This window comes from Pseudopipra pipra, chromosome 26 (genome assembly GCF_036250125.1).
Source record: "Pseudopipra pipra isolate bDixPip1 chromosome 26, bDixPip1.hap1, whole genome shotgun sequence".
Lineage (NCBI taxonomy): Eukaryota > Metazoa > Chordata > Aves > Passeriformes > Pipridae > Pseudopipra > Pseudopipra pipra.
The window spans coordinates 4,274,024-4,298,018 of record NC_087574.1 but is presented as its reverse complement, the minus strand read 5'-3'; the positions used below and the strand labels follow the sequence as shown (position 1 = coordinate 4,298,018).

At 50.3% G+C, this 23,995-nt stretch overlaps 2 protein-coding genes and 1 long non-coding RNA gene across 3 annotated transcripts in view; 1 reads left to right on the top strand and 2 right to left on the bottom strand.

Moving 5' to 3' along the window:
• The window catches only part of LOC135402772 (uncharacterized), a 149,087-nt gene that overhangs the window by 94,693 nt on the left and 30,399 nt on the right, over window positions 1-23,995 (top strand). The gene's annotated exons all lie outside the window — the stretch shown is intronic.
• LOC135402758 (keratin, type I cytoskeletal 13-like) lies at window positions 5,546-10,640 on the bottom strand. The gene is made up of 8 exons (XM_064636211.1): window positions 9,976-10,640; window positions 9,018-9,100; window positions 8,343-8,499; window positions 7,944-8,105; window positions 7,366-7,491; window positions 6,960-7,186; window positions 6,342-6,460; window positions 5,546-5,845 (listed from the first exon to the last, which is right to left on the bottom strand). Exons 1-8 carry the CDS (start codon window positions 10,462-10,464, stop codon window positions 5,820-5,822), a joined length of 1,389 nt encoding a protein of 462 aa, XP_064492281.1. The 5' UTR covers window positions 10,465-10,640; the 3' UTR covers window positions 5,546-5,819.
• On the bottom strand, window positions 14,791-19,686 carry LOC135402770 (keratin, type I cytoskeletal 19-like). Its single transcript, XM_064636231.1, has 8 exons — window positions 19,099-19,686; window positions 18,110-18,192; window positions 17,634-17,790; window positions 17,235-17,396; window positions 16,668-16,793; window positions 16,338-16,564; window positions 15,889-16,034; window positions 14,791-15,136 (listed from the first exon to the last, which is right to left on the bottom strand). The coding sequence occupies exons 1-8, from the start codon at window positions 19,669-19,671 to the stop codon at window positions 15,111-15,113; spliced, it is 1,500 nt and encodes a 499-aa protein (XP_064492301.1). The 5' UTR covers window positions 19,672-19,686; the 3' UTR covers window positions 14,791-15,110.

Below are 23,995 nucleotides of genomic sequence, written 5' to 3'. Positions count from 1 at the left end.
CCTGTATTGGTTTGGGGTGTTACTGTTTTTTCACTGGGCCCTTGTGCTGTTGGTTGTTGCTGATCAACAGGTTTGTTTGTTTGTTGTGGCTTCGCAGCAAGTGTTTGTGGAAACAGCTTTTTGTGAAGGCCCCTCCCAGCACACCCTGGCCCACGCAGCAGGACACGCCTCACGTTCCATCTTCTGCTCCACTTCAGCTCTGAAGTGGGAGCAAGGCCTCCCCTGGACTGTAGGAATTTAAATGGTTCATTGCAACATTTAATGGAGTGTGGGGGATAATTTTAGCTCATTACAGCCAGAAACCCTTTTCTCTCAAGTAAACAAAATTGTCTTCTATACTTCCAGCTGCTTTGGCTCTTGGAGCCTTTGGGTTACATCCTGTTAAACTGTTTCTTCCAGCTGCTGACATGGGTACAAATCCATGTTTTCTGTATAATTCTGCAGAAGGGGTTTGTTTTGTTGGTTTTTTTTTTCTGCAAAGATGTTTATTACATCTTTTGCATCAGTCATTCCTTTCAGATGGACCAAGCTTCCTGTCTTCCCTTCACAGGAGAACATGTTTGGATGGTTTGAATATCAGGGAGGATGCCAGTGTGCAACTTAAAAGCTTTAAGTTTAATACATGAAAGGAGGATTTAATGCCATTTTTTCCCCAGAATTTGTGCAGGCAACTTTCCTCAAGAGTGAAGCTTATCTCCTTAAACCTGAGAAAGCCTGATGATTCAGTGTATCTGGGAATCCTGGCCAGGATCAGAGACAGAAGTGACTGAACCAATGGTTCCTGAAAGGAATGTTTTATTTCAGAGCTGCTGTAAGGTGGAAGCTGGTTTATGAGGCGGTAATTTTGTCTGCAGTTATGTCTCATAGGATTGTCCAGGCCCTTGCAACACTCTGAGCTTCCTGGGTGATCTTAGATAATGTTTCCAGCAAAATCTAGAGATGCTGCTGGAGTGCAGCTGGAGGGCTGGGAAATCGTAACACAGAGAGATTGCAATAAACTGCAGGAGCTGGAAGGATCCCCAGTGGTACCTGTGAATGGGACAGCAAAACCTTCTGGAATCTGGGCTGGGGCTGCTCAGTGCAGCAGAGCCAAAAACTGGTCAGGGCCAAAACCGGGGGAGGAGAAGGAGGAGGAGGAAGAAGAGGAGGAGGAGGAGGAAGGTGCCTTGGAGGCAGGTGGCCCCACAGTTGTTTGCAATGGGCCTCTCCCTTCTCCTGTGATGAAACTGTTACCAGCTCCTGCCCAACGAGGCGGGGGGACTATTTAAGCCTGAAAGGCTCACCCAGCACAGGCAGATTTCACCCAGCACAGGCAGTGGCAGAATTGCTGTGTGTTCCTCACAGCCCAGCCGTGTGTTGGCTGAAGCAGAGGCCGGGGGGACAAAGCCTGTTTCCTTTGGGTGTGTGGCAGTGGGAAGGTGGGGCTGCCGGGGGGGCAGCCCAGGCCGGGGTGTGGGTGGGCACACGTGGCTCTTCCCAGACCCTGGCACCACCTTTTCCAGCTCCACATCCACACCCTCCCCACACTGCTGTGTTTGGGACAAACCACCGAGGTTGCTGAGCACATCTCAGGGGGCACGACTGCACTGTTGCCCACCCTTTTTGGTGCTTCAGAGGGATCCTTTTCCATCCTTCCAGCTTCTGATCAGGTCTTGTCAGGAATATTCAATCTCCTTATGTTGCTACACAGAGAAAAACTCTGAATTATCTACCTGGGGAATATGACTCATTCTCATAATTATATGCTATAAACTAACTCCCATTATATTATCATCAGGCAGTTTTATTAACACCAGATAATCCTGTAGGATTTCTCCCTAGTAGAGAAGAAAGCCAGGCCCTGCAGTGTGACTGTGTTGGAGGGTGAACACTTATTTGTACACTGCTCTTCCTTCCAGTGAGGTTCAGCTGCCTGACACTCAGCATGAAGCTGTTCTCCTCTCCCCTAAAATTTAAACGATGAGGGTTTTTTCCTTATCCCAATAAAAAGCTAGATGTTTGAAAGCTGAAAAATCTGATTTAGATCAGTTGTAACATATTAGGGCTCACTCATGTTTATCCTATCAAAAGACCAGTGGGCTTTGGTTCATTGCCAGAAACCAAAACACACAGTGTGGTTCTAGAGCTCAGTGAAATTCTAGGACCACCATCTGCAAGTGGTGGCCTTGGCAGTGCTGGGTGAAGGGCTGGACTCGAGGATCTCAGAGGGCTTTTCCAACCCAAATGATTCCATGATTCCCTGATGCCAAAACATATTTTAGGCATTTTTTAAGTGAAGGGTTTTAAAATATGTTTTGAAGTGAGAGAGTAAGTCCCCACCTCTCCTGGTGTCTTCTGGTGTAAGTCTTGGTGTCCACCCACACCCTGAGGTGTGTGGTCACAGGGAATATCCCTGGAACCTGGCCCTGTTTGTCCAATGGTCCAAACCCAGCACGTTCCCCCAGTGGTCAGTAAAGCTGGACTCGGCGTGGGGGGGTGACGTGCTGACCCCAGGGAAGGGCAGCCAGGGGTGTCCGAGCCAGCAAACATCCCTCCTGTAGAAGGTGTAATTCCTGCCTCCACTCTGCCCCATCTGTTACTCACTCCCTGTTGCAGAGCCGAGTGGTGATGAAACGTTAAAGGGCACCTTCGACAGCTCCACCACCCAAGGGAGCGATGGTGGCTGCGATAGGAACAAAAATTGGGTGAGTCAGAGCCGTAGGAGATTTCAGAGCACAAACCCCTGGGTTGGGAACGGCTTCATTTCGGGCCTGAGCAGCCCCGGCCCAGGTGACTCTGGGGTCTCAGCTGATGCTGCTCCACTGGCAAGACCCTCGTTAGCAAAGGGTCATTACAGCGCATTTCCAGCCCCCGCGGGGACCCTGAGTTTCGCTGTGCTCCCGCCCAGCGACGTGATGCGAAATATCCCGGTGCCGCTGGAAACATAAACAGGTATTAGCAAATCAGGGAGTGAGTTTCGGCCTGGCATCCGTCCCGCACGCCCCCGCACGGGACGACACCGGGGGGGCCCGGAGGACAGCGGGGGTCTGCAGGCGGCGGGGAGGACACTGCGCCGTCCCTGAGCTGTCACACAGGAATCGGGTCGTGCCGACCTCACTACGAGCGACACCATTAAATACCGGAGGAGCTGGAGCGGGATGTCCGGGCTCACAGCGCGTTCCGTGTTTTCCCGCAGCGGGATCTCCCCTGCACGTCCCGCAGACTTCACCCGGCTCTGCTGTGGGAGGATGAGCCAAGCCCCCAGCTCCGGGTTTGCCGCTCGCCTCTGCCCCGGGCGCCCTCCGGCAGCTCGGTGGGAGCCGAGTGCCCTCTAGAGAGCACCCGCAGCCCAGGGCCGGGGAGTTCTCATCTCCTGCACCTCCAAATATCTCCAATATCCCGTGTGGTGAAATGCAGAACGTGTCGGGATCCCACGGCACGGTGGGCGCAGGGCTCGGCGGGGCAGAGGGAACACTGCCCACCCCGCTGCAGGGCAGGGGGCCTGGGCAGGGCTGAAACTGCTGTAGATTGTGGATAATTACATTTTTATTTAGAATGTATATACATTTATATAATTTTATATAGTTTTATATTTATTATTTATATACCTATTATTTTAATCACATACTATCGTACTCCTGCTAGATAGGCTACCAGCAACTAATTCCACTCAGCCACAGACAGGATTAGCCCAATTTAGTGTCTTTGGGCCTCTTAGGAAAATGTGATCCCTACTTTCAGGAGAGTCTCAGACTCGGGTAACGTGGTGACTCGTTGTTTGCACTCCTGGGGCAGAGCAGGGCCAGGCCAGGCCGGGGCTCGGGAGCAGGACAGACACTGACAGGTCCGTGTTTCCTTTGGATCTGCCGGTTGGGAACAGCTGACACCTGATGGGGAGAGCTGGGAAGTGCCAGGACTTCCCAGGCACTTTCTCCATTCCCTTTTTCCTCAGCACCAGCAGCACGTGCTTATCAGGATCATTAATTACTCCAGCTGCTCTTAGGTTTTTTCCTGACATCAAATGCAGTGCTCGTGGAAAACCTGTGCTTCAGTCTCAGTCCAAACTGGACAGCTTTTGGATAGGTCAGTTTTGCCCTGTCTTCTCAGGCAAACACATGCTCAATGTCTGTGTCCTCTGGAAAAAAACAAAACAAACCAAACCCAGTATAAATATTTTAAATTTCTCTTTCCTGTGGGAAAAACAAACAGCGAAACTCAACCCAGTATAAATATTTTCACAGGTGCTTCATGTTGCTGTTTCTCTCTGTGGTACGAGGGAAAGGCCAATGCCGATGGCAGCAGAAAGTGAAAGCTCAGGTTCCCAGGATTTGAGTTTCGGTGAGGATCTGTCTCTCACTCCAGAGGATCTTTTTCACGAAGTCCTCGGGGAGGAGCGAGCAGCAGCTCCGGGGTTTTGTACGAGGGTTTGGGCCACGGCAGAGCTGCCTGGAGAGATCATCCGAGTGTGGGAAGAACAGGAGGCGACCCTGCCCGGCCCCAGGAGGGTGCGGTGCTGCCGCAGGAGCTCCCGGTGTCCTTCCCGGAGTCGGGATCAGCGGCTGTGATGGAGCTGCCCGTCCCTCCGGCCGCCAGGGATCACTCTTGTTCCTTCTCCGCTTCCTCACAGCCGAGATTCCGCCCTCCCTTTGCCCGTCCCCTCTCCCGGCTTGTTGCAGCGCAGAACCCAGCCAGAGCAGGGGCAGAAATGTTCTTTTCCAGGTGTGTGGCACAGTCAGGAGCGGGGTTTGGCATTTGCTTTTATGTTTAAAATGCTTTTGAACTTCTCAGCAAAGGACTCCACAATATTTGACACGTGTTTAGGTGTGACAAATCTTGGTGCCGTGTCATATAAACTACAAAAAGGGCTTTCAGGCCATGGGCTCTTTCCGTCCTGTGGGTGTCTCTGCACAGCTGTGGGTGTCCCCATGAGAGGAGATTGCTGAGAACATTTGGGTGCTGTCATCTCAGCACGTGGCCTGACAGGCACCCGGGAGAAGGGGCACTGTCCTCGCAGGGTCCCCCTCCCTGGGCAGGGGTCCCACACAGAGGAGGTGGGATTCGCTCTGCCGAGGGGCAGCAGCACCTGGACATGCTCACACTGCACAAGTCCAGGGGACAGGTGACATCTCTCCCCCCCAGGTGACACCTCTCCCCCCCAGGTGGCTGCAGCCACCACTGAACTCCCCAGCCCCACCTCATCTCGCAGTTTAACACCTGACACATCTGGAGAGCAGCTGGAGATGTGTACCAGGGATGGCTGCTGAGCCAATACCTGCGTATGGATACACACCACCCTGAGCTTTGGCATGGGAATTTCTGTCACTCATCCCTGTTCTCCTTTCACTGAACTCCAGCTCCTCTGGCTTGGCTGCCTCCTCCCATGTCATACAGGAACAGGCAACATCTGCCTCAGGCTGTGGCAACAGGGAGGAGCTGGACAAGACCTGCCAGGTCAGCAAGGCCATTCTCTGTGCAGGATGATCCTGTGATCCTGACCAGTTTAGGTGCCCACTGTGCCCATGGCTCAGCACCTGGTGCTCTAAAGGAACTCAGTTTCAGACCCACGTTCTTGATTGCATCAGGCACAAGCAAAGTTTTATTAGAGACGTTTTTCAGCAGCAGGTACGTTAGTGACCCTGACTAACTCAGGTAATTTCTAGAGGTTACAGCATTGCAGAGCAGAAGAGCAGAACAGAGGAGGGGGCTCCTGACACCCCCTTTAGCTACGTGGCCAAGCGTCGCTGAGTTACTTCTACTTTCTCTGCACAGAGGGTGCAGCGAACACGGAGCGTTCTGGGTTTGTCTCTGGGTTTCCCTGTCACCTTCCAGTCCGTTCCTCCTTAATCACAAATTCTCCTGCAGGTCACTGGAGGGAAAACACAGCAGCATTATTTGACTGAAACAGAGTTAAAATCCTTCAAATAACAGAAATTGTGTCTGTGTGGTGCCCTCATTTCTAGAATGCACTGCTAAGCTGAAGCAGTTGGCAGCAACCCAGGAAACCCCAGATATTCCCCAAATAATTTACTTTAATGGGAATTTTCACTTGTAAAGTTATAGATTTACTTTTCTTTTCACTCCTTCCAGACTCTTATGATAAGTTTAGACTCATCTTCTTTACTTCTCTCCATGGTACTGCCTCCTCTCATCTCCCATTTGTTTCCTGCAGCCCTGTGTTCACCCCGAGCTCTCTTTAACCCTGTTCCTCGGTGGCACCACCACTGTGACAGATCCCTCCTGTAGCACAGTGAGTCTGAGAGGATGCCAGTGACACGTCCTAGGACTGGGCTGTCTCTGGCCCTCAGAGCTCAGGAGCAAACCAAACAAAGCCAGTTTTCCCGTTGTGAGCACACGGCCCTTACCTTGTATGTCTCCAGTCTTGCAGGGTGGGACCTGGGGCTGGCAGTGGGCAGCTGTAGTTGTTGTGTAGGTGTGGCTTGTCCTAATGACCCCTCCGCCAGTTCCGATTCCTCCTCCGTGACTAGTGAGACAGACAGGGAATTTTAGAACTTCACGTGTCACTGCTGACTGGCTACATGGCACAAAGTTTCAAACTATGTCCTTTATAAGGGTTTTTACATATAGAGTATTTTACACCACATTTTCTGTCACTCTCAGAGTTGCTTTACATTTGTGCTCCCCCCTGGCGTGGAACTGCAATGCAGTTGCCAATTAATTGCCATTAATTCCCATTTTGACAGTTCTCACATATATCACCCCAGAGAAGAGACTGTCCTAATGCTAGGACAGACAGTGTTGTCACCAGCAATTATCAGATTTGGTATCTCTGCTTTGCAGATCCCAGGGAGTGACATTTAGTTCTGACTTGGATGTTCGTCACAGTGAAGTTGCTCATAAGACAACTTCTTCATCTCAAAGAAAGCATTAAGAAGGACTAAAGATCAGGCTGGATTCCCAATCTGTAATACAGATCCGTGACATTTTCATGTATTCTCTAGTGGATTTAGAGATGTACATACATGAGGTCCTGCTGTCCTCCTTCCAACAAGCACCGGTAGGTCTGGATCTCCTGCTCCAGGCGGCACTTGACGTCCAGTAAGGTCTTGTACTCTTGGTTCTGACACTCTATTTCCGCCCTTATTTCAGCCAACTGCTGCTCCACACACGTGATCTGGTTCTGTAGCTCACCGAGGAGGGTGTTGTACTGGCACTCAGTCTCAGCCAGAGAGGATTCCAAATTATTTCTCTGATAAACAGGACAAGCAAAGAAACAACATTCATTTTAAGCGTCACCCTGGAGTTTAGGATTTCCAGTCTGGAAATGAAGGAGCCAATCAGCACCATTGTGCTGCTTGATGGGTCTGGCTGTTCACACCAAGAAACCCAGCAGTGACCACATCTGAGCTAAGCCAGCTCATCACCCACCTGGCTGAGCTGAGCTTGGAGATCGATTTCCAGGGCTTGCAATTGGCGTCTCAGTTCGGTCACCTGGTTGTTGCACGTCTCCACCTCCTGACCGCTTGTAATAACCTCCCGATTCACCTCCTCAATCTGAAATCACCAATCCAGGGGAAAGAGCTTTCAGGAGATATCTGGGTACATCGGGCTTGGTTTTACAGGAGCAGAACACAGGGAGTGTTCAGCAGAAGTAAAAGGGAGCAGGGCAGGTTCTCTGTGCACAGGGCGTTCCCTGCTGGCTCCTGAGCTTGTTCATTTTACAAATCCCATTAGCCCCATGGCTAGTACGTCTCTTTAATCCAAATGTGGAATATCTGTGTTCCAGCAACACACCACAAGGCCTTGTGGCAAATGCTGCTGTTCCAGATGGGACATAACAAACTGGTCAGACAGGCCTGTGGCTCCTATGGAACACAGGGTATAATGAGTGCTGCTCTTGGGCTTCACTGAGAAGCAAGAACTGCTTATTGTCTCCATGTCTGGTCTCTGAGAGGCTCCTGAGGCCTGGGGGGTGAGTGTCAGTGGTTCAGGTGTGTGTTGCTCACCTTGCACTCGTACCAATCCTCGACTTCCTTGCGGTTCCGCGCTATCAGTGTTTCATACTGGCATCTCAAATCCTCCAAGATTTGCCTGAGATCTGGTCCAGGGCAGGCATTGACCTCCACACTCACATCTCCAGTCGATTGCTTCCTCAGACAGCACATTTCCTGGAAACACCATCCAGATCAGGTCAGGTTTTAAAAAGGAGGAGAGAACTGAGGCAGCCAAGTTGCCCTGCAGGGAGGAGCAGAGCCTGGCAAAGCCCCTCTCTGCTGGACCCTCACAGCTCCGGGGTCACACCATGGTCTCCATCAACCACTTGCTCCCCAGAGCAGCATCTTGGGGCGAGGGAGGATGGATCCTGCAGGAGTGAAAGGTTTTCAGAGGAGAGGGGCAGGACCTACCTCCTCGTGGTTCTTCTTCAGGCAGCAGAGCTCCTCCCGCAGTGACTCCAGCTGTGCCTCCAGGTCGGACCTGCAGAGCGTCAGCTGGTCCAGGACCTGGCGCAGCCCGTTGATATCGGCCTCCACGCTCTGGCGCAGGGCCAGCTCCGTCTCGTACCTGGGTTGTGCAGGAAAGCACAGATTCAGGATGGGAACATCCTACACAGGCTCTCTTTGTGCCCAGATCTCCTTTCCCAGCTCCCTGCTCTGGTCTGCATTTGCTGCCCATGCTGAATGCACCGTGCCTCGGATTTCTGCACCACTTCATGTCTGTTATGGGAAAGCTTTCCTTCCTCATCTGGTTTTTCCCTGCTCCTGCTCACTCTCTATTTGGTATCACTTACTCAGCTGCATTTCTGCTTTGCTGATCCCATCTGTTCTGGTCTGGGGTGGAAATGGACCACTCCCTGCAGTGCCCATCCCCAGCCTCACCACAAACGCTGTTGCTAAATGTTTTACCCAAGAACACTAATTAAGGGAGGGCTGGTGACCAGGAGCAAAATGCCTTTCATCACCCTGCCCTACCACAGTGGTGTGGGGAGACGTGTCTGGAGCCTCTGTAATTAGTGCTCTGAGCCTCCCCAGCGAGGTGGGAAGGAGCAGGGGGGAGGCAGCGGGTTCAGAGGGGGCACTCACTTCACACGGAAGTCATCGGCAGCCATCCTGCTGTTATCGATGTCCAGGATGATCTTGTTGTTATCAATGGTTGCACAGACAATCTGGAAAAGAGCAGAGCATGAGAGATGTCTCCTTCTCTCCTGTTCTACTCTGTAGGTCTTTCTGCATTGCAATTAGGCAGTAACCCTTCACAATTCCCTTTCTGTTACCTTCTCACTTAAGTAACCTAGTCCCTTGAGCAGAGAAGTTGAAGGAGGGGGCTTTGCCTCCTTTACTCACAGTCAGTAAAGAGATCAATTATGTAAAGGCTGGAAGTTAAAGAGCTGTGAGATGGGGCATCTCAGTTTCAAGATCTGAAGGCAAGTTCCAAAGAGGCTTCACAAAGTGAACCTGAAGAACCTTCTTTAAGTCACTAAATCTCAGCTGATATTGAAGCTGGAGTGTTCTGAGCTTCAGACTTAAAGGACTTCAGGGAAGATGGTTGGAAGGTGTCTTTAAGCCTTAGGATCAGCTTTTATTGTGGATTTATTAGTGTGAGGCTCTTTGTGCCCCTGTGACAATCAGTTTCAATACACAGCTTTTCTCACCTAGAATTTATAATGTTTCACTTCATAAAGCATTCAATGTGTATATTTTGCCCTTATTCCATAGTTCTCTTTGCTTTGTTTTCCCTACAGAGCTGACACCACTACATTTCCTCAGAGCACACTGGTAATACCCTATTTACAGTTGTATAGTCCAAACACAACGTACCAAAGCATCCTTTCCCTTTTCCAGAGCGTTCTCCCACCCGTACCACCTTGCAGCACCCATCCTTGATGTGCCCCCACACTCAGCAATGTCATAGGGGAACTTGCCAAAATTAGTTTGTGAACACATTCAGCAGCACCAAAGTTCCCCCGACAAGTGCAGCAGGTTCTAAACAGAAATTCAGCAACGAGCTGTCAGTGGGAGGAACAACCCAGAGGGGCATTACCTGGTTCTGGAGGTCCTCGATCTCTTTGTAGTAGCAGCTGTAGTCCCGGGGCTCGCAGGACAGGCCCTGTGTCGCGTACCACTCCCTGATCCTGCACTCCAGCTCGGCGTTCTCCTTCTCCAAGCACTTCACCTTGTCCAGGTAGGAGGCCAGGCGGTCGTTGAGGTTTTGCATGGTGACCTTCTCATCGCAGGACGACAGCAAACAGTCGCCACCGAGACCCCCAACAACCACCCCTCCTCCGAGGCCAAACCCCAGGCCATTGCCATAGCAGTTGCCACCTCCATAGCTCCCACCAGCCAAGCTACCAACGCTCAGTCCCCCTCCATAATTCACTCCACCGCAGTAGCTCCTTCCAGAGAAACCTCTGGCACTGCCTATCCCATAGGAAGAAATCCGTGCTCCACCACCACCACCAATGATACAGCTGCCACCACTGCTCCTGCCTTTGCTAGACACAGTAATAGTCTCCTTAATGTTGCAACTCATGGCGACAGCGGTTGGCAAGGCAAGCAGAAGCCCAAAGCAAGATGCACAGCTTGATATGAAATCAGACTGCGAGCTGGCCGTGGCCGCCCATCCCTATTTATACCTTCCACAGTGGGTGTCACCACTGCTCCTTCTTCCCATAAGGCTGGCTACTCCAGCCATTGGTGCCAAGAATAATTTCTCAAAGGGAAGTTTCCTTTCAAGAAGCCTGGTAGACGAGGAAGATGCTTTACATGTCTCTTGCTAATTTCAAAAATACATTAGCAATAATGTTTTATGAATCATCAGCTTTTTGTTTATGATGCAAACTTACAGCATTAAGCCAGGAAAAACACAGTCCTAAATTACATACCAGGAAGAAATCATTAAAGGTTATTGCATCAAAGAGCTCTTTATCTCTCATTAATTTATTTTCATTTTATTTCGAGTTGAACAAGCAGTTTTCATGCAAGGTGCTGAGGTTGGAATATGCAAGATGAAAAAGAAAGAAGAAATACTAAGTTTGCTTCTCGAATGATGTATGAGGAATGATGTAAGAACTCTGTAGAAAGATCAGAGACACAGAGATTAACCTTTAAATCTCTCCACTGGCAAAATGACAAATCTGGAACACTCTGCTACGAGACAAGTGAGACCAAGGAGGGATCTCTTAATAGACACGGATGAAAGGTTCTTCCTGTATGATTGTGGCTCTCCAGTAATTCACAAGGGATTTGTTTCATTATGTGGAGAGTGTAAAGGAAGGTAAAAGTGCTTTAAATATTTCCTGTTGTTCAGTGGAAGATAATTTCTACACTTTTCCTCATTATGGATTGTAATTGTTGCTGGGAAAGGGTGGTTTTGAAACAGTGGATGGGAGTGGAAACATCCTATGGCCAATTTCTCTGTCAATATGTGCTGTGCTCTAATCAGAGCTTCAGGGATTGCTGTCCTGGCACATATAAAGACAGAGCTGCTGATGGAGCTGCAGAGCAGTCGCTGCCCAGTGCAGCTCCACATGGGCTTGGAAAAGGTGGGTTTGGTACAAACTAGAATTTCTCTGTCAGTAAAATTTCCAAATCTTAATTAGGCAGGGAAAATAAAAACTAGGGATCCTTTCACACTTCTGACATCAAAAGTGAGGCTGAGCTCATTTTCATGAGATGCTTTGCTGAGACTCCAGACCACTGGACCTCTCCCTGGGAGCCCCTGTTGCAGTGTCCATGGAGCAAGGGACAGGCGTTCCTGAGCTTTCTGAAACCAACCATTCCCTGTAAGAAATTCTGCAAGCCTGCTTCACCAGGGAAGAGTGACTTCAAACTCTTGCTGAAATGGCATTATCAATTGAAATAGGTTTTGTTATGGAAGGTAAATTATCCCGTTTACCAAAGGACTGAATTATCCCAGTATTTGTGGATTTCCCCATCATTTTATTGCTCTTATTTCTGTTGAAAAGATGCCTTCCCTTATCTTTGCCTCCTTGGATGTTCCTTATCCAGCACCAGAACAGCCAGCAGCATTCCAGTGATATCTCCAGCAAGCTGGAGATGGGTGTGGAGAGACTTCTCAAAGTGATTTTACTCAAAGACAAAGCTCTCGGCACTGGCAGAGCTGCAGCTGGGCCCAGCCGTGGTGCCTCCCTGCCTGCCACGCTGGGCCTCCCTCCAGCCCCAAACACACAGAAACAAAGCTCAGAACAGGCAAAACCTCTAACAAAGTTACTGTGTATAGGGAGAAACAGCTGGATTTCATTCCTAGGACCCGAGAACATAATTGGGAGCCAGGGCGTGGCGGCAGGAACGGACCGAAACTGCCGAGAGCTGCGTCGCTGGAAGCTTCGCCCGGGCTGCGGATGATTCCTCAGGAGTTTCCCAACAGCTGTCTGCAGCATCTCTCCTGAGTGAGCACACATTCCTTCCCGGCTCCACGGTTATCACTGCAGCACATCAGAGCAGCACAGGCAGGAACACGGGCTGACACTGCTCCCTGGGAGGGGAGGGTGTCTGCGTGCCCGCTGCAGGGACAGCTCCTGATCCCTCTGGACACCTCAGACCCACCTACACTGTGCCCAGGAGCCTCAAACCACACACACTTCCCTCTGCCTCGCTATTTTTCCTGTTTGTCTTCAGGAAATGAGGGCACCAGTTAAACTAAGATAAAATTAAGTGATTGTTCTGAAACATTAGAAGATTAAATTAAGCTTTTCCTCCTATTTTCATTCAGTTACTTGAACTCCTAAGCTTCCTGGGTCTGTCTCATTAGCACAAAGAAATACGGAAATCTTATGGAAATGTAGTTTCCAATGTTTGCAGCTCCATAATTTGCAGCTCTTTAATAAATGGGGTGTTTCCAGGGTGTTTTCTGCTGGGGGACTGTTAATCATAAGCTGCCTCTCCTGAGCTGCCTTCCAGGCGCATCCCAGCTCATAGGTCCACAAACAACATCACAGCATCCCAGGAGCTGAGGCTGTACTCCCCCCCCAGGGGGCTTTCCAGAGGCATATTCATCATGTCTGGGTCATTAGAGTCCTTCTGACCATGTCATTAGGTCTCTTTCACCTCTCAGGAATTTAGGGCAGCTCGTTTGTGAAAGCGCACGCTTCGGACCCGCCGGCTGCGGTGGGAAGGGTGGGAGGTCTGTGGAGGAGCAGCTGGATGTCAGCAGCAGTTCATAAGAGGAGGAACAGCCCAGAGCTGGTGGGAATCAGATGGGGCTGCCAGGAGAGAGTGGCAAGTTTTTATATATCTTACATGGCCGAGAGTTTCCAGAAGAATGGAAACTGGAAGGGCCTCAGTGCAGTGCCTTTATATTTTTAGAAATGAGAGTGTGAGGACTCGTAGGTTGGGAGGAGGAGGCAGGAGGAGACAATGGGAATGGAAAAGGGAAAGGTTTGCTTTTTTGACTTCTCAGCCAGAGCTCAGAACAGCTGAGCTCCAGAGGAGTCCAACAGAAATTTGCCATTATAGGCACAATATGTGTTATATTTAAAGATGACTTGATTTATAGTCTTGGTTTAAAAGCTTCTACCTTTGACCACTTTGGTCATTGCAGGTGTTCCAGTGCTACATTTTCTTGTCTTGCCCATGGATACTATTGAGCTTAGTGTCTGGTAGATGAAATAAAAGAAATACCACTGAGACACCTTCTCTCCAAGGGCACCTTTCACCTGCTCCCTGAACTTTAGTGGTTAAACTTCTTCAGGGACTCGATGCCGTGTAAAGTCTGTGTCAGTATCAGGAGAGTACAGAAGCACCAGCAGCAGAGCCGTGTGCTGTATGTACAGTCCTGAAGTGGTTTTCTCTTTGTGCCTGTCCTCCTCCTGCCCTGAGCCTGCTGGCCCATAACCTCCAGCCCTTGACAGAAAAGGAGTGACCAGGAGTTTTGCTTTTCCAGGTCATGTCACAGGTGAATCTGACTCTGTAGCAGCCACATCACAGTCACCTGTCACTGCTTGGCTTTCTGGACCAACACTTTAATCCTCCAAACACCCTCATAATGCTTTTAACTGCAAGTTCTGCAAACCCAGAGTGCCTCGGGGCAGGTCAGTGCCAGGATGCACTGGCTCAGCACCAGCTGCTGGTCGAGGCCCAAGGAGGGAGTGATCCTTGTCTTACCTGTGAGGTTTGAGTGCCTCTGTGGATTTTTTCTCCATTCTGTTCTCTGTTGAGCTGCTCATTTTCAGCTCCCACCCTGCCCTCCCCAGCTCCCCAGACAAGGTGTGTTTCATCTAAAGATGATCTTCCAACCGTTCCTGATGTTCAGGTTGAAACTCTTTGCAATAGAAGGATGACCAGTAAATGACTCAGTCACTGTGGGAAAATAGAGGAGATAAACCTTTTGCCTCCAGTCCTTTTCCCAGTGGGAAGATTTCTGTAGAATTAAAGGAATAGGTCCAAACATAAGCCATGTCAGGAGAAATTGAATGGAGACCAAGATTTCCTCTTCACCCTAATCACAACCTCCAGGCTGGGTGATGGACTATGAGAGGGCCCAGCCCAGATGTGTCAGCACTAGACTGGGACTGAGGCAAAATGTCTCCAGATGTTCCACCAGTGACGCTCAGAACTTTTCTAGGACTGTGTTTTAGCCCAGTGCTGTGTGGGAAGGACACAAGTGTCTGCTGACCTGCCTGTCCATGTGGGTCATGCAGGAACAGGCAACATCTGCCTCAGGCTGTGACAGGGAGGAGTGGGACAAGACCTGCCAGGTCAGCAAGGCCGCTCTCTGGCTCCTGCTGGGAAAGCAGCTTTGCTCCCAGTGCAGGATGACCCCGACCAGTTTAGGTGCCCCGTGTGCCCATGGCTCAGCACCTGGTTGTTCTAAAGAAACTCAGCCTCAGATGCACGCTCTTGATTGCATCAGGCACAAGCAAAGTTTTATTAGAGACATTTTTCAGCAGCAGGTACATTAGTGATGGCTGATCACTGGCTGACTGCAGCGATAGTCGTGGTGCTGGGCCACACACAGCAACACAGACTGGAAAAGCAAATAGCAAACCAAAGCAGAATGTGGCCCAACGCTCTGCTCATCCCTCTGGCACATTGCTTAGCACGGCTGAGCGGCGCAGACGAGCACGCCCCGTGCTCTCTGCAGACACATGCAGTAAATATTCTCTCTTCACCCATAGCTCTGCTTCAGGCTTCTCTTGGATATTCTTGTTTCTCTGCTTAATCACAAATCCTTCGGCAAGGCACTGGAGAGATCAAAGGAAACATTACTGTGTTTATGGCAAAAATGGATTCTTTCCCACACTGTCATTCCCCACACGTGATCGTTTCACAAGCCAATTCAATTAGAACTTCAGATAAATACTGCCCCTTCTTGGGAAGGTCTGATGGCTCCTGCCAGCCAGGCAGATGGATCTGTTTGTGCTGTAGCACAGGCTGCCCTTCTCCATGCCAGGCAGTGGAAGCTGGAGATGTGGATGAGGGAATGGCATTGGGGTCCGTGCTGGAACAATGCTCCTGCTCACTCTCATTTCCTGGACCAACTCTCACCATATTTCATTCTTTCCTTTTCAGTTTGGCTGGAAGCTTCCTCTTGAACTAGGACTAGCAGTTATCTGCCAGTATTCCCATGATTCCTGCTTTTTCTACCTCCACCTTGATCTCTGAGCACTCTGCTTTCTCCTGCTCTTTCCTCTGCCCCCATCTCATGTCAGTCTTTTCTCCATGTTGTCCATGGCTTGCCTGCCTGCTGACTCTGTCCCTCTCCCTTTTATCCCTCTTCCCCTCCTCCCTTTGGCAGTTCTCCTGTGTCTCAGCAGAGTCCCAGCTCCCAAAAGCTCTCCTCTCTGTGGCTCCCATCCTGTATTTCCCAGGGGCCCCACAATAAAACTTCCAAGTACATCTGTAAGCTGCCTGGGAAAGATCTTTCTTCCTGCCCATCCGTGTTGCATTAGAGCAGAGGAAACTGTGGAAACCCTCAGAGTGGGGCAGTTCTTACCTTGGATCTCCGCAGCTGCACAGGATGGGATCTGGGCAGACGAAGTGTAAGTGTGGCTTGTCCTAATGATGCCTCCTCCTCCTATCCCACTGCTTCTTGCAACTCCTCCTCCTAGACCCGAAGACTGACCAATTCCTCCTTGCTGACTGAGGGGACAGAAAATAACATTTTAGTGAGGGAAAGGTCAGACAAACTAGAGCTATAGATTTTCAGTGTCCCGGCTGCTCTCAGTCAGGTTCCCTTTTTGGCAGAAAATGGGCTGAAGGTTTCAGTGACCACTCTCCTTGTGGCAGCAGCTGGCACAGGGCAGGGCAGCAGGTCCCCACCATTGGCACCAGGCAGCCCGAGTAGGTCAGTAAGGGAGAAGGACCTTCCCTTTGCTGTTACACCAAAATAACCAGGACACAGGTGTTCCACTGTACTTTTTGGTGAGTCCCAAGCCCACTTACATAAGGTCCTGCTGGCCGCCCTCCAGCAGGCAGCGGTACGTGTGGATCTCCTGCTCCAGGCGGCACTTGACGTCCAGCAGGATCTTGTACTCCTGGTTCTGGCACTCCATCTCTGCCCGCAGGTCAGCCAGCTGCTGCTCCACGCAGGTGATCTGGCTCTGCAGCTCAGCGAGGTGGTTGTTGTAGCGACACTCTGTCTCCGCCAGCGAGGACTCCAGGTTGTCCCTCTGAGGAGTGACAAGGGACACAATACAAATACAGGCAGGAGAAACACCCGTTTAGCTGCAAATTCTGTGAGGTGGCTGAGGTTTGCACCAGCTCATCACCCACCTGGCTGAGCTGAGCTTGGAGATCGATTTCCAGGGCTTGCAATTGGCGTCTCAGTTCGGTCACCTGGTTGTTGCACGTCTCCACCTCCTGACCGCTTGTAATAACCTCCCGATTCACCTCCTCAATCTGAAATCACCAGTCCAGGGTAAAGAGGGAATTCAGGGAAGGTGCACTGTAACTCAGATTAAGTATTAAGGAAAGAGCAGAGAAGTTGGCAAAAACTTGAAATGAGAAAGGTTTGGGTGAAAACTCTCATCCTAATGGACTGTAAACCCTGCTGGTCATTCCTCTTGCTCTTCTAACAGTGCTGCTTCCAGTTCTTCTCACCACTTACGGCCTTGTAGAGAATTCCTTCCTTAAGTCTCACCAGCATGGAGTGCTTCCCTCACCCCATGACAAGGACACAGGGCAGCAGCATCCCTTCCCTGTGTCCCTTGGTCACTTTGAACCAATTCTAAATGCTATTACAGTCTGTTGTGTGGCTTTAATGGTTTAAAGGTTTAAGTCCTGGGGGACCATTGCCTGAGTGTTAGCTGGGGAAGGTCAGAGGTGTGGGAATTTACTCACCTTGCACTCATACCAATCCTCGACTTCTTTGCGGTTGCGTTCAATCAGTGTCTCATACTGGCACCTCATCTCCTCCAGGATCTTCCTGAGGTCTGGGCCGGGGCAGGCATTGACCTCCACGCTCACATCTCCAGTCGATTGCTTCCTCAGACAGCACATTTCCTGGAAACACCATCCAGATCAGGTCAGTTTTTAAAAAGGAGGAGAGAACTGAGGCAGCCAAGTTGCCCTGCAGGGAGGAGCAGAGCCTGGCAAAGCCCCTCTCTGCTGGACCCTCACAGCTCCGGGGTCACACCATGGTCTCCATCAACCACTTGCCCCCCAGAGCAGCATCTTGGGGCGAGGGAGGATGGACCGCGCAGGAGTGAAAGGTTTTCAGAGGAGAGGGGCAGGACCTACCTCCTCGTGGTTCTTCTTCAGGCAGCAGAGCTCCTCCCGCAGCGACTCCAGCTGTGCCTCCAGGTCGGACCTGCAGAGCGTCAGCTGGTCCAGGACCTGGCGCAGCCCGTTGATATCGGCCTCCACGCTCTGGCGCAGGGCCAGCTCCGTCTCGTACCTGCCAAGAGACAGAGAGCAGTCAGTGTCTGACACCACCACGAGCGTTTCTGAGCTCCGACAGGAAAAACAAAACCTTCCCCTTTAAAGACACCACGTGCTGGAACAGCTGAACTCTCGCCGCAGATCCCTCTGCTTCCTGGAGAACTCTAATCTCCACTCAAACCCAGCTCGGCATCCCAGACTTTCCCTCCTGGAACTGCCCTTATTAGGGCATCTAGAGGCTTCTCTGTGTAGCCTCCAGGCTGTCGTGGGTCACAGCAGAGCTGCCCAGAGCTCCGGGGGCGGGGACAGAGGAGGGGGCAGCCCACGGTACTCACTTCACTCGGAAGTCGTCAGCTGTCATCCTGCTGTTATCGATGTTCAGAATGATCTTGTTGTTGTCTATGGTTGCACAGACAATCTGGAAAAAGAACATTCACTCCTGAAATCTCTGCTCCCATTGCCCAGTGCCACCAGACCCTGTTCTCCCTTTCCTTTTTTGACGTCCTGGGTAGCAGGGATGGGGAGCTGAGGGGTGCAGCACTCACAGGGGTGTTCAGTGAAGTGCAGTGAAGACATTAAATGATAAAATTCATGGTTCAGGTACAAGCAGTCTGGGAGGTGTAATTAGTGTCCAGCACCTGCCACAATCCACCTCAACCTTTTAAATCTAAATCTTATTTTCACAGATAAGAGATTTAAAGATTTTGTTTGAAGACTTAAAGACAAGCTGGTTTCATTCTGTCCCTTTCCCAGATTCTTTTCACTTTATTCTTCTTTATGCATTGACATCCTAATTTTTTGCCAAACACACTTTGTAAACATTTTGAATTTCAAATTGCTGATTTCAAATGTGTTATGGCAATGCTGTCTTTCTTCTTACCTTTAATTAGACATCCTGTATTCCCCAATTGCTTATGAGAGAGTAAACTAATAGAGGAAATAAAGTTTAACTGGAATTCTGCAAGACTGATGGCAATAATATAAATTCAGGCAAATTATTGCAATCCATTATTTATTTATCTTTTAGTTCTTTTCTTGCCACGTGTCTATTTAAACACCTTGGCACTAACAGAATTCAGAAGGATCACTGAGCCCATCCAGATGCATTCCATGAAGTAACATTTCCCCCTTTAGTATATCTGACGAATAAAAGCAACAGAAACCCTCCAGATTTCACCTCTGAGCTCTGGGGCTTTCCACAGGCAGATGTTATAATGGATGTTTGCAAAGAGCATTTTACAACATTGATTTGTTACTCCTGATAATGTGGGCAGCACCGGGGGAGAGGCTTTCAAGGGAGAAAGCAGCTGAGAAGGGATGTTACCTGGTTCTGAAGATCTTCAATTTCTTTGTAGTAGCAGCTGTAGTCCCGTGGCTCACAAAAAGGGCCCTGCTTGGCATACCACTCCCTGATCCTGCACTCCAGGTCAGCATTCTCCTGTTCCAGGCACCTCACCTTGTCCAGGTAAGAAGCCAGGCGGTCGTTTAGGTTCTGCATGGTGACCTTTTCGTCACCAGAAAGAAGAATGCCATCACCAGCAAAACCACCTCCACCGAGCCCCATTCCCATGCCCCCTGCCATGCCACCGCCGAAGCGAGCGCTGCCACCGCTGAATCCCATGCCCGGGCATCCTCCGAGGACAGCGGCTCCTAAGCCGCCTCCGTAGTTCCCACCGACCAAGCTGCCGGTGCTCAGGCCCCCTCCGTAGTTCACGCCACCGCAGTAGCTTCTCCCGGAGAACCCTCGGCTCCCGCCTATCCCGCAGGTCGTGTATCTTCCGGAGGAGACCGAGGAGATCCGCGCTCCGCCACCACCACCACCGCCACCAACCACGCAGCTGCCCCCGCTGGTCCTGCCCCTGAGAGAGCCAGTTGTCTGCTTAATACTACAGCTCATGGTGAGGCCCAGCTGCAGCGCCAACCCACAGCCCAAAGCGAGATGCAGAGCGTGATACTGAGTCCGACTGCAGGCTGGCGCTGCCGCAGGTCTGCATTTATACCTTCCAAAGGGGGTGTCACCTGTGGGGTGTTTCTTCTTCCCACGGGGCTGGCTAGTCTGGCTGTTTATGCCAAGAATAAATAGCCCATAGGCAGTTTCCCTCTAGAAATCCCAGTTCACAAGGAAGATACTTTACATGTCAGCAGCTTATTCCAAAAAGTAAAATAGTGTTTTGTGAGTCATCAGCTTTTTGTATGATGCAAACTTTGCAACAAGTCGAGAAAAAAGTTGCCCTAGATTATGTACAAAGAAGAAACATTGGTATTTATAACATCAAAGTGTCTTTTATCTTTTATTAATTTGTATTTATTTTATTCTTAGTCCAATAACCATTTTTATATCACATGCTGTGGTAGAGTTCATGAAACAGAAATAGGAGACTAATAGAATTTCTCATTTCTGAAAAGTGTGAACCATAGTAGTGAACAGACCAGGGACACTGTGGTGTGGATGTGGGTCACCTGGCACAGCTCTAATACCTGCTTTACAGTGAGATTTCCTAGATCAGTGAGGCAGTTCCCCATGGGTTTAGTTCCCTGTTTATGGCTTAACCTCCCCTGGTCATGGAAACACGAGTGAAGTTGCTCACACTGCACAGCTCAGACCGGCTCAGTGTCCCCTGTGTGTGGGTGACACAGGGCTGATGTCACCTGCAGTGTTCGAAGGACCTCGCTGAAGTTATTTTTCAATTACTGTAATTGCTGTCCTTGCTGCACCAATTTGTGGTGATCGTAGATAAAGACAGAGAGGACAGGAAAGGGAGTATCCATGGGCGATGTATCTGGTTCCCTGGGTGGACTCAGATGGGACCCTGCGGGTCTTGGCCATTACTAAGATTGTGCTGAGCACAGGACAAGGAGGACAAAAGTGTCCTGCATTTCTTACTGAGTTTGTTGGAGCAGTAGCAGGAGTGAGCACAGCCCAAGCAGGCAGGGGCAGCCAGGGGAGCCTTCAGAGAACTGGCTCCACCAGTGCCAGTGTCCTTCTCCAGCAGACTCTGTAATGAGAGGATATTCTGCTCTCCGGGGGGACGACGGCTTCTGTCCCCTACAGGGTGGAATTTCCACGCAACTCTTACTCACAAGCCACCTTTGACTTAAGGATGTTTGGGTATTCACAGGAGCAGTTGTGATAGATCCTCGTTGGCAGTGAGGTGACACTCAGGGAGCCCCAAGAGCAGCGTCATCTCTGGGAGGAAGGGCAGAGAAAACCCACACTGGTACCCTCAGACACCTCGTGGACTGGTGGGAAGTTGGTGGCTTCTGCCACCATGGTATGAGAGTGACCCCAAGCATGTTTAGCTGTGATTGTCTTCACACCAGCATGAGTTAAGGCTCTCCACTCTCCGGTGGAGTAATTTATTTCTTTACTTAGATCCGAAATGATAAAAAGCCGCCTACCAAGGCTGGCAGCATCCAGGAATATTCATTATTCATATGGTGCAGGGAAATAACTTGCTCGAGGACTGAGCCGGGTCTGTCGGAGCTCAGATTCCTCACTGAGACTGCAGTGCCTGAAATACAAGTCCATCCTCCCCTAGACACAGCCCCCGTGCTCCCCACAGAGCCCAGACTCGCAGTCGGGAAAATCATGAGCGAAAAGGAGGAGAGGGAGCAAATCTGGCTTTCATCCGTCGTTTTGAGGAATATAATTGAAGACAGGGTGTGGCTGTTGGAGCCAACAGAAATTAATGTAATGCTTGCTTGGAGCTTCGCTTCTGCTGGGGAGTTTTTCAGGAGTTACCCAAGAGCAGACACGGGGCTGGGGGTGCCTTTCTTTCCCTTGCAGACTCTTGGCTTTAGGAGGATGGTGGACATTTCTCTACGGGTGGACATGGAGCACCTCCCCCCCTCCTTCAGCAGCTCCCTGACAGGAAGAAGGAACAGGTCTTGCTCCACAAAACAAATTGGTTTGCAGCATTGTACAACCTTTCACTCACGTCCTGGTGAAAAGGTCCACAGGCTCCCAAATCCCATCTCACCAGGGAAGGTTAGACACGACCATACAGTTCTGCCAAAGTACTCATATTTGGGATGCAGTTGCATTCTTTGGAGCTTTTCTGGGCTCCTGCTGGTTCCACTGGGATGTGGGACATGTGTCTGGTACAGCCAGTGCACCCAGAAGCCAGTCCCTGACTAACCTGGCTGTATCTTAAAAACACACTGTGGTGTTGTCCCGCTCCTTGTGACTGTGTTGGGGCTCGAGGCTCAGCACCGAGGCCAGACAGAGGCTGTGTGGGGCTCACTGGCTGTGTGGTTCTGCTTTCTCTAGCTGGGAGCCACTGCCTCGTTCCAAAACATCCCTCAGTGATTTCTTTACCTCCACTTCTGTTTTTATTTGTAATCCTGTAGCCTTGGGACACAGCCTTGGGGCAGAAGGCTGGGAAAGGACTGTGCAAGTCTAAGACACGAACGTGTCCCAAAAGGATTTACAACCTCGGTGTAAGGCAGGAGGAAACAAATGGCTTCATGCAGCTGGAAGTGCAGGAATCCAGAACAGACCATGGGCCAGGATGATGAGTAGTGGTCACACACAGTGTCAGTGCCAACAAGCTGAGTTCTCTGGGCCTGATGGGTGAGAGAGTGAAAGTGGAGGAAGAGGTGATAAGGGTCATTACTGGTGCACAGGGATGGAGGAGGCAGCAGGATGTCACATTCCCACGGGATGCTGGTCCCTGTGCCCAGCCCGGCTCCACACGCTCGCCTGGCTTTGCTTATCAAAGCTGATAATGCTCTCCTGTGTCAACTACAAGAAAGGTGTGTCTGGTTCTACAGAACTTTGCTTTCATAAGCATTGCCTCAGTGATGTTTGTGCAACCACACTGGAATATGATTTTATCTTGTCACTTGTAATTACCATTAATAATTTGCATAATGGCCATTAGGCATCACTTATTAAACACTTCTTTGATGTGATACTGAGCCAGCTCCAGGCCTCATGCTCTCATCTTTCAAATGCAGACCACGACTTTTTCCTGGCTAGTGACTCACTGGTTTGTACCACCATGTTTAGCCAAATCCTGTAAGGCAAGTGAAATAATTACCACAGTGGGTTTGGTAACAGCCCGGGCTTAAATACACCTCTGAGACCGAGGGGGTGACTCTGCTTCAGTTTCTTGCTGACTGTTCACATTTGCAGGCTCTGAGCATCTGCAGTGTGAAGTAGGAGCTCAGCAGGACATGGGCACAGCTGGGTTTCTTCCTACTGAAGCTCACAGGCTCCCCTGATTCGCTTTGTGAGGGCTGTTGGTTCCTTCCAGCACCTGCCAGACACTGGCAGTGCAGCCAGGCCTCCGGACTGTGCACCTCTGGAGGTTATCACAGCAGAGTCCTGGAGAATTCGTTAGGATAGATGGGAATTGTGATGGGTGATGAAACTGCAGCAGTTCCAGTCCCCCATGGAGAGCTGAGCATGGTGCAGGATGGGAGGGAAACCGAGGCTGAGCCACAGGGTCAGGCCAGAACCTGACAACCTGTTGTGTTCAGGTGCTTCCTGCGCTCAGACACCGTCAGGGGTGTGACAGAGCTGGGCAGGCAAAGGGGCAGAGCAGCCAGAGCCTCTCCACAGTGTCTTTTACCTTTATATCGTACTAAAGTCTCTTAATTTCAATGCACTTTAAATTTGTGGCTCATACTGGCAGTTTAGATTATGTTATTCAGTGCACTGAGCTGAGAAATCTGTTGGGTTACGGCAGGAGTTTGCTCATCTCTGTAGTTCTTTACAAATGTTGCACAAGCCAGTAAACAAAAATCTAAACCCCACAGTTACTGTGGGTGTGAGTGAGACTGTACCTGTCTGCCTACTGCATGAAGTACACTTTTGTAGAGAAATTACAGTTTATACATCACAGCAGAACATGGCCTGCCTTTCCAAACACACCGTGCCTGTAATCAGGGATAATTGGCTGTGCTGTGCAGTCCGGAACTCGTGGCTGATTTCCAGCATTGGCAATTTGCAAAATTAGTTGTTTTCTTTCTGTTTCTTCACTGATCCCTTAAACCTCTGGTGCGTTCACTCCTCGGGGATTTTTCCTGATGGTGGTGTAATTCCCATGTGCTCTCTGTAGCACACAGACACATCTGCTGGAGCAGTCACAGTGCATTTCATCTTCTGCTTCCCAGCCCAAGTGCTGATACCACCCCCTCCTCTCCCTGGGCACCCCCCCTTGCTCTCTTTATCCTTGGTTCTCTCCCAGTCCTGTACCTTCAGCCCAAGTCTCTCT

Bases quoted from the DNA above. Each gene is read 5' to 3' on its own strand.
- LOC135402758 (XM_064636211.1), bottom strand. From the start codon at position 10,464: ATGAGTTGCAACATTAAGGAGACTATTACTGTGTCTAGCAAAGGCAGG. The intron at 9,101-9,975 runs GTAATGCCCCTC...GCTCTTTTCCAG, and splicing joins TCGAGGACCTCCAGAACCAG to ATTGTCTGTGCAACCATTGA. The intron at 8,500-9,017 runs GTGAGTGCCCCC...TGCACAACCCAG, and splicing joins GCCGATGACTTCCGTGTGAA to GTACGAGACGGAGCTGGCCC.
- LOC135402770 (XM_064636231.1), bottom strand. From the start codon at position 19,671: ATGAGCTGTAGTATTAAGCAGACAACTGGCTCTCTCAGGGGCAGGACC. The intron at 18,193-19,098 runs GTAACATCCCTT...TTCTTTTTCCAG, and splicing joins TTGAAGATCTTCAGAACCAG to ATTGTCTGTGCAACCATAGA. The intron at 16,794-17,234 runs GTGAGTAAATTC...TGGTGATTTCAG, and splicing joins AGGATTGGTATGAGTGCAAG to ATTGAGGAGGTGAATCGGGA.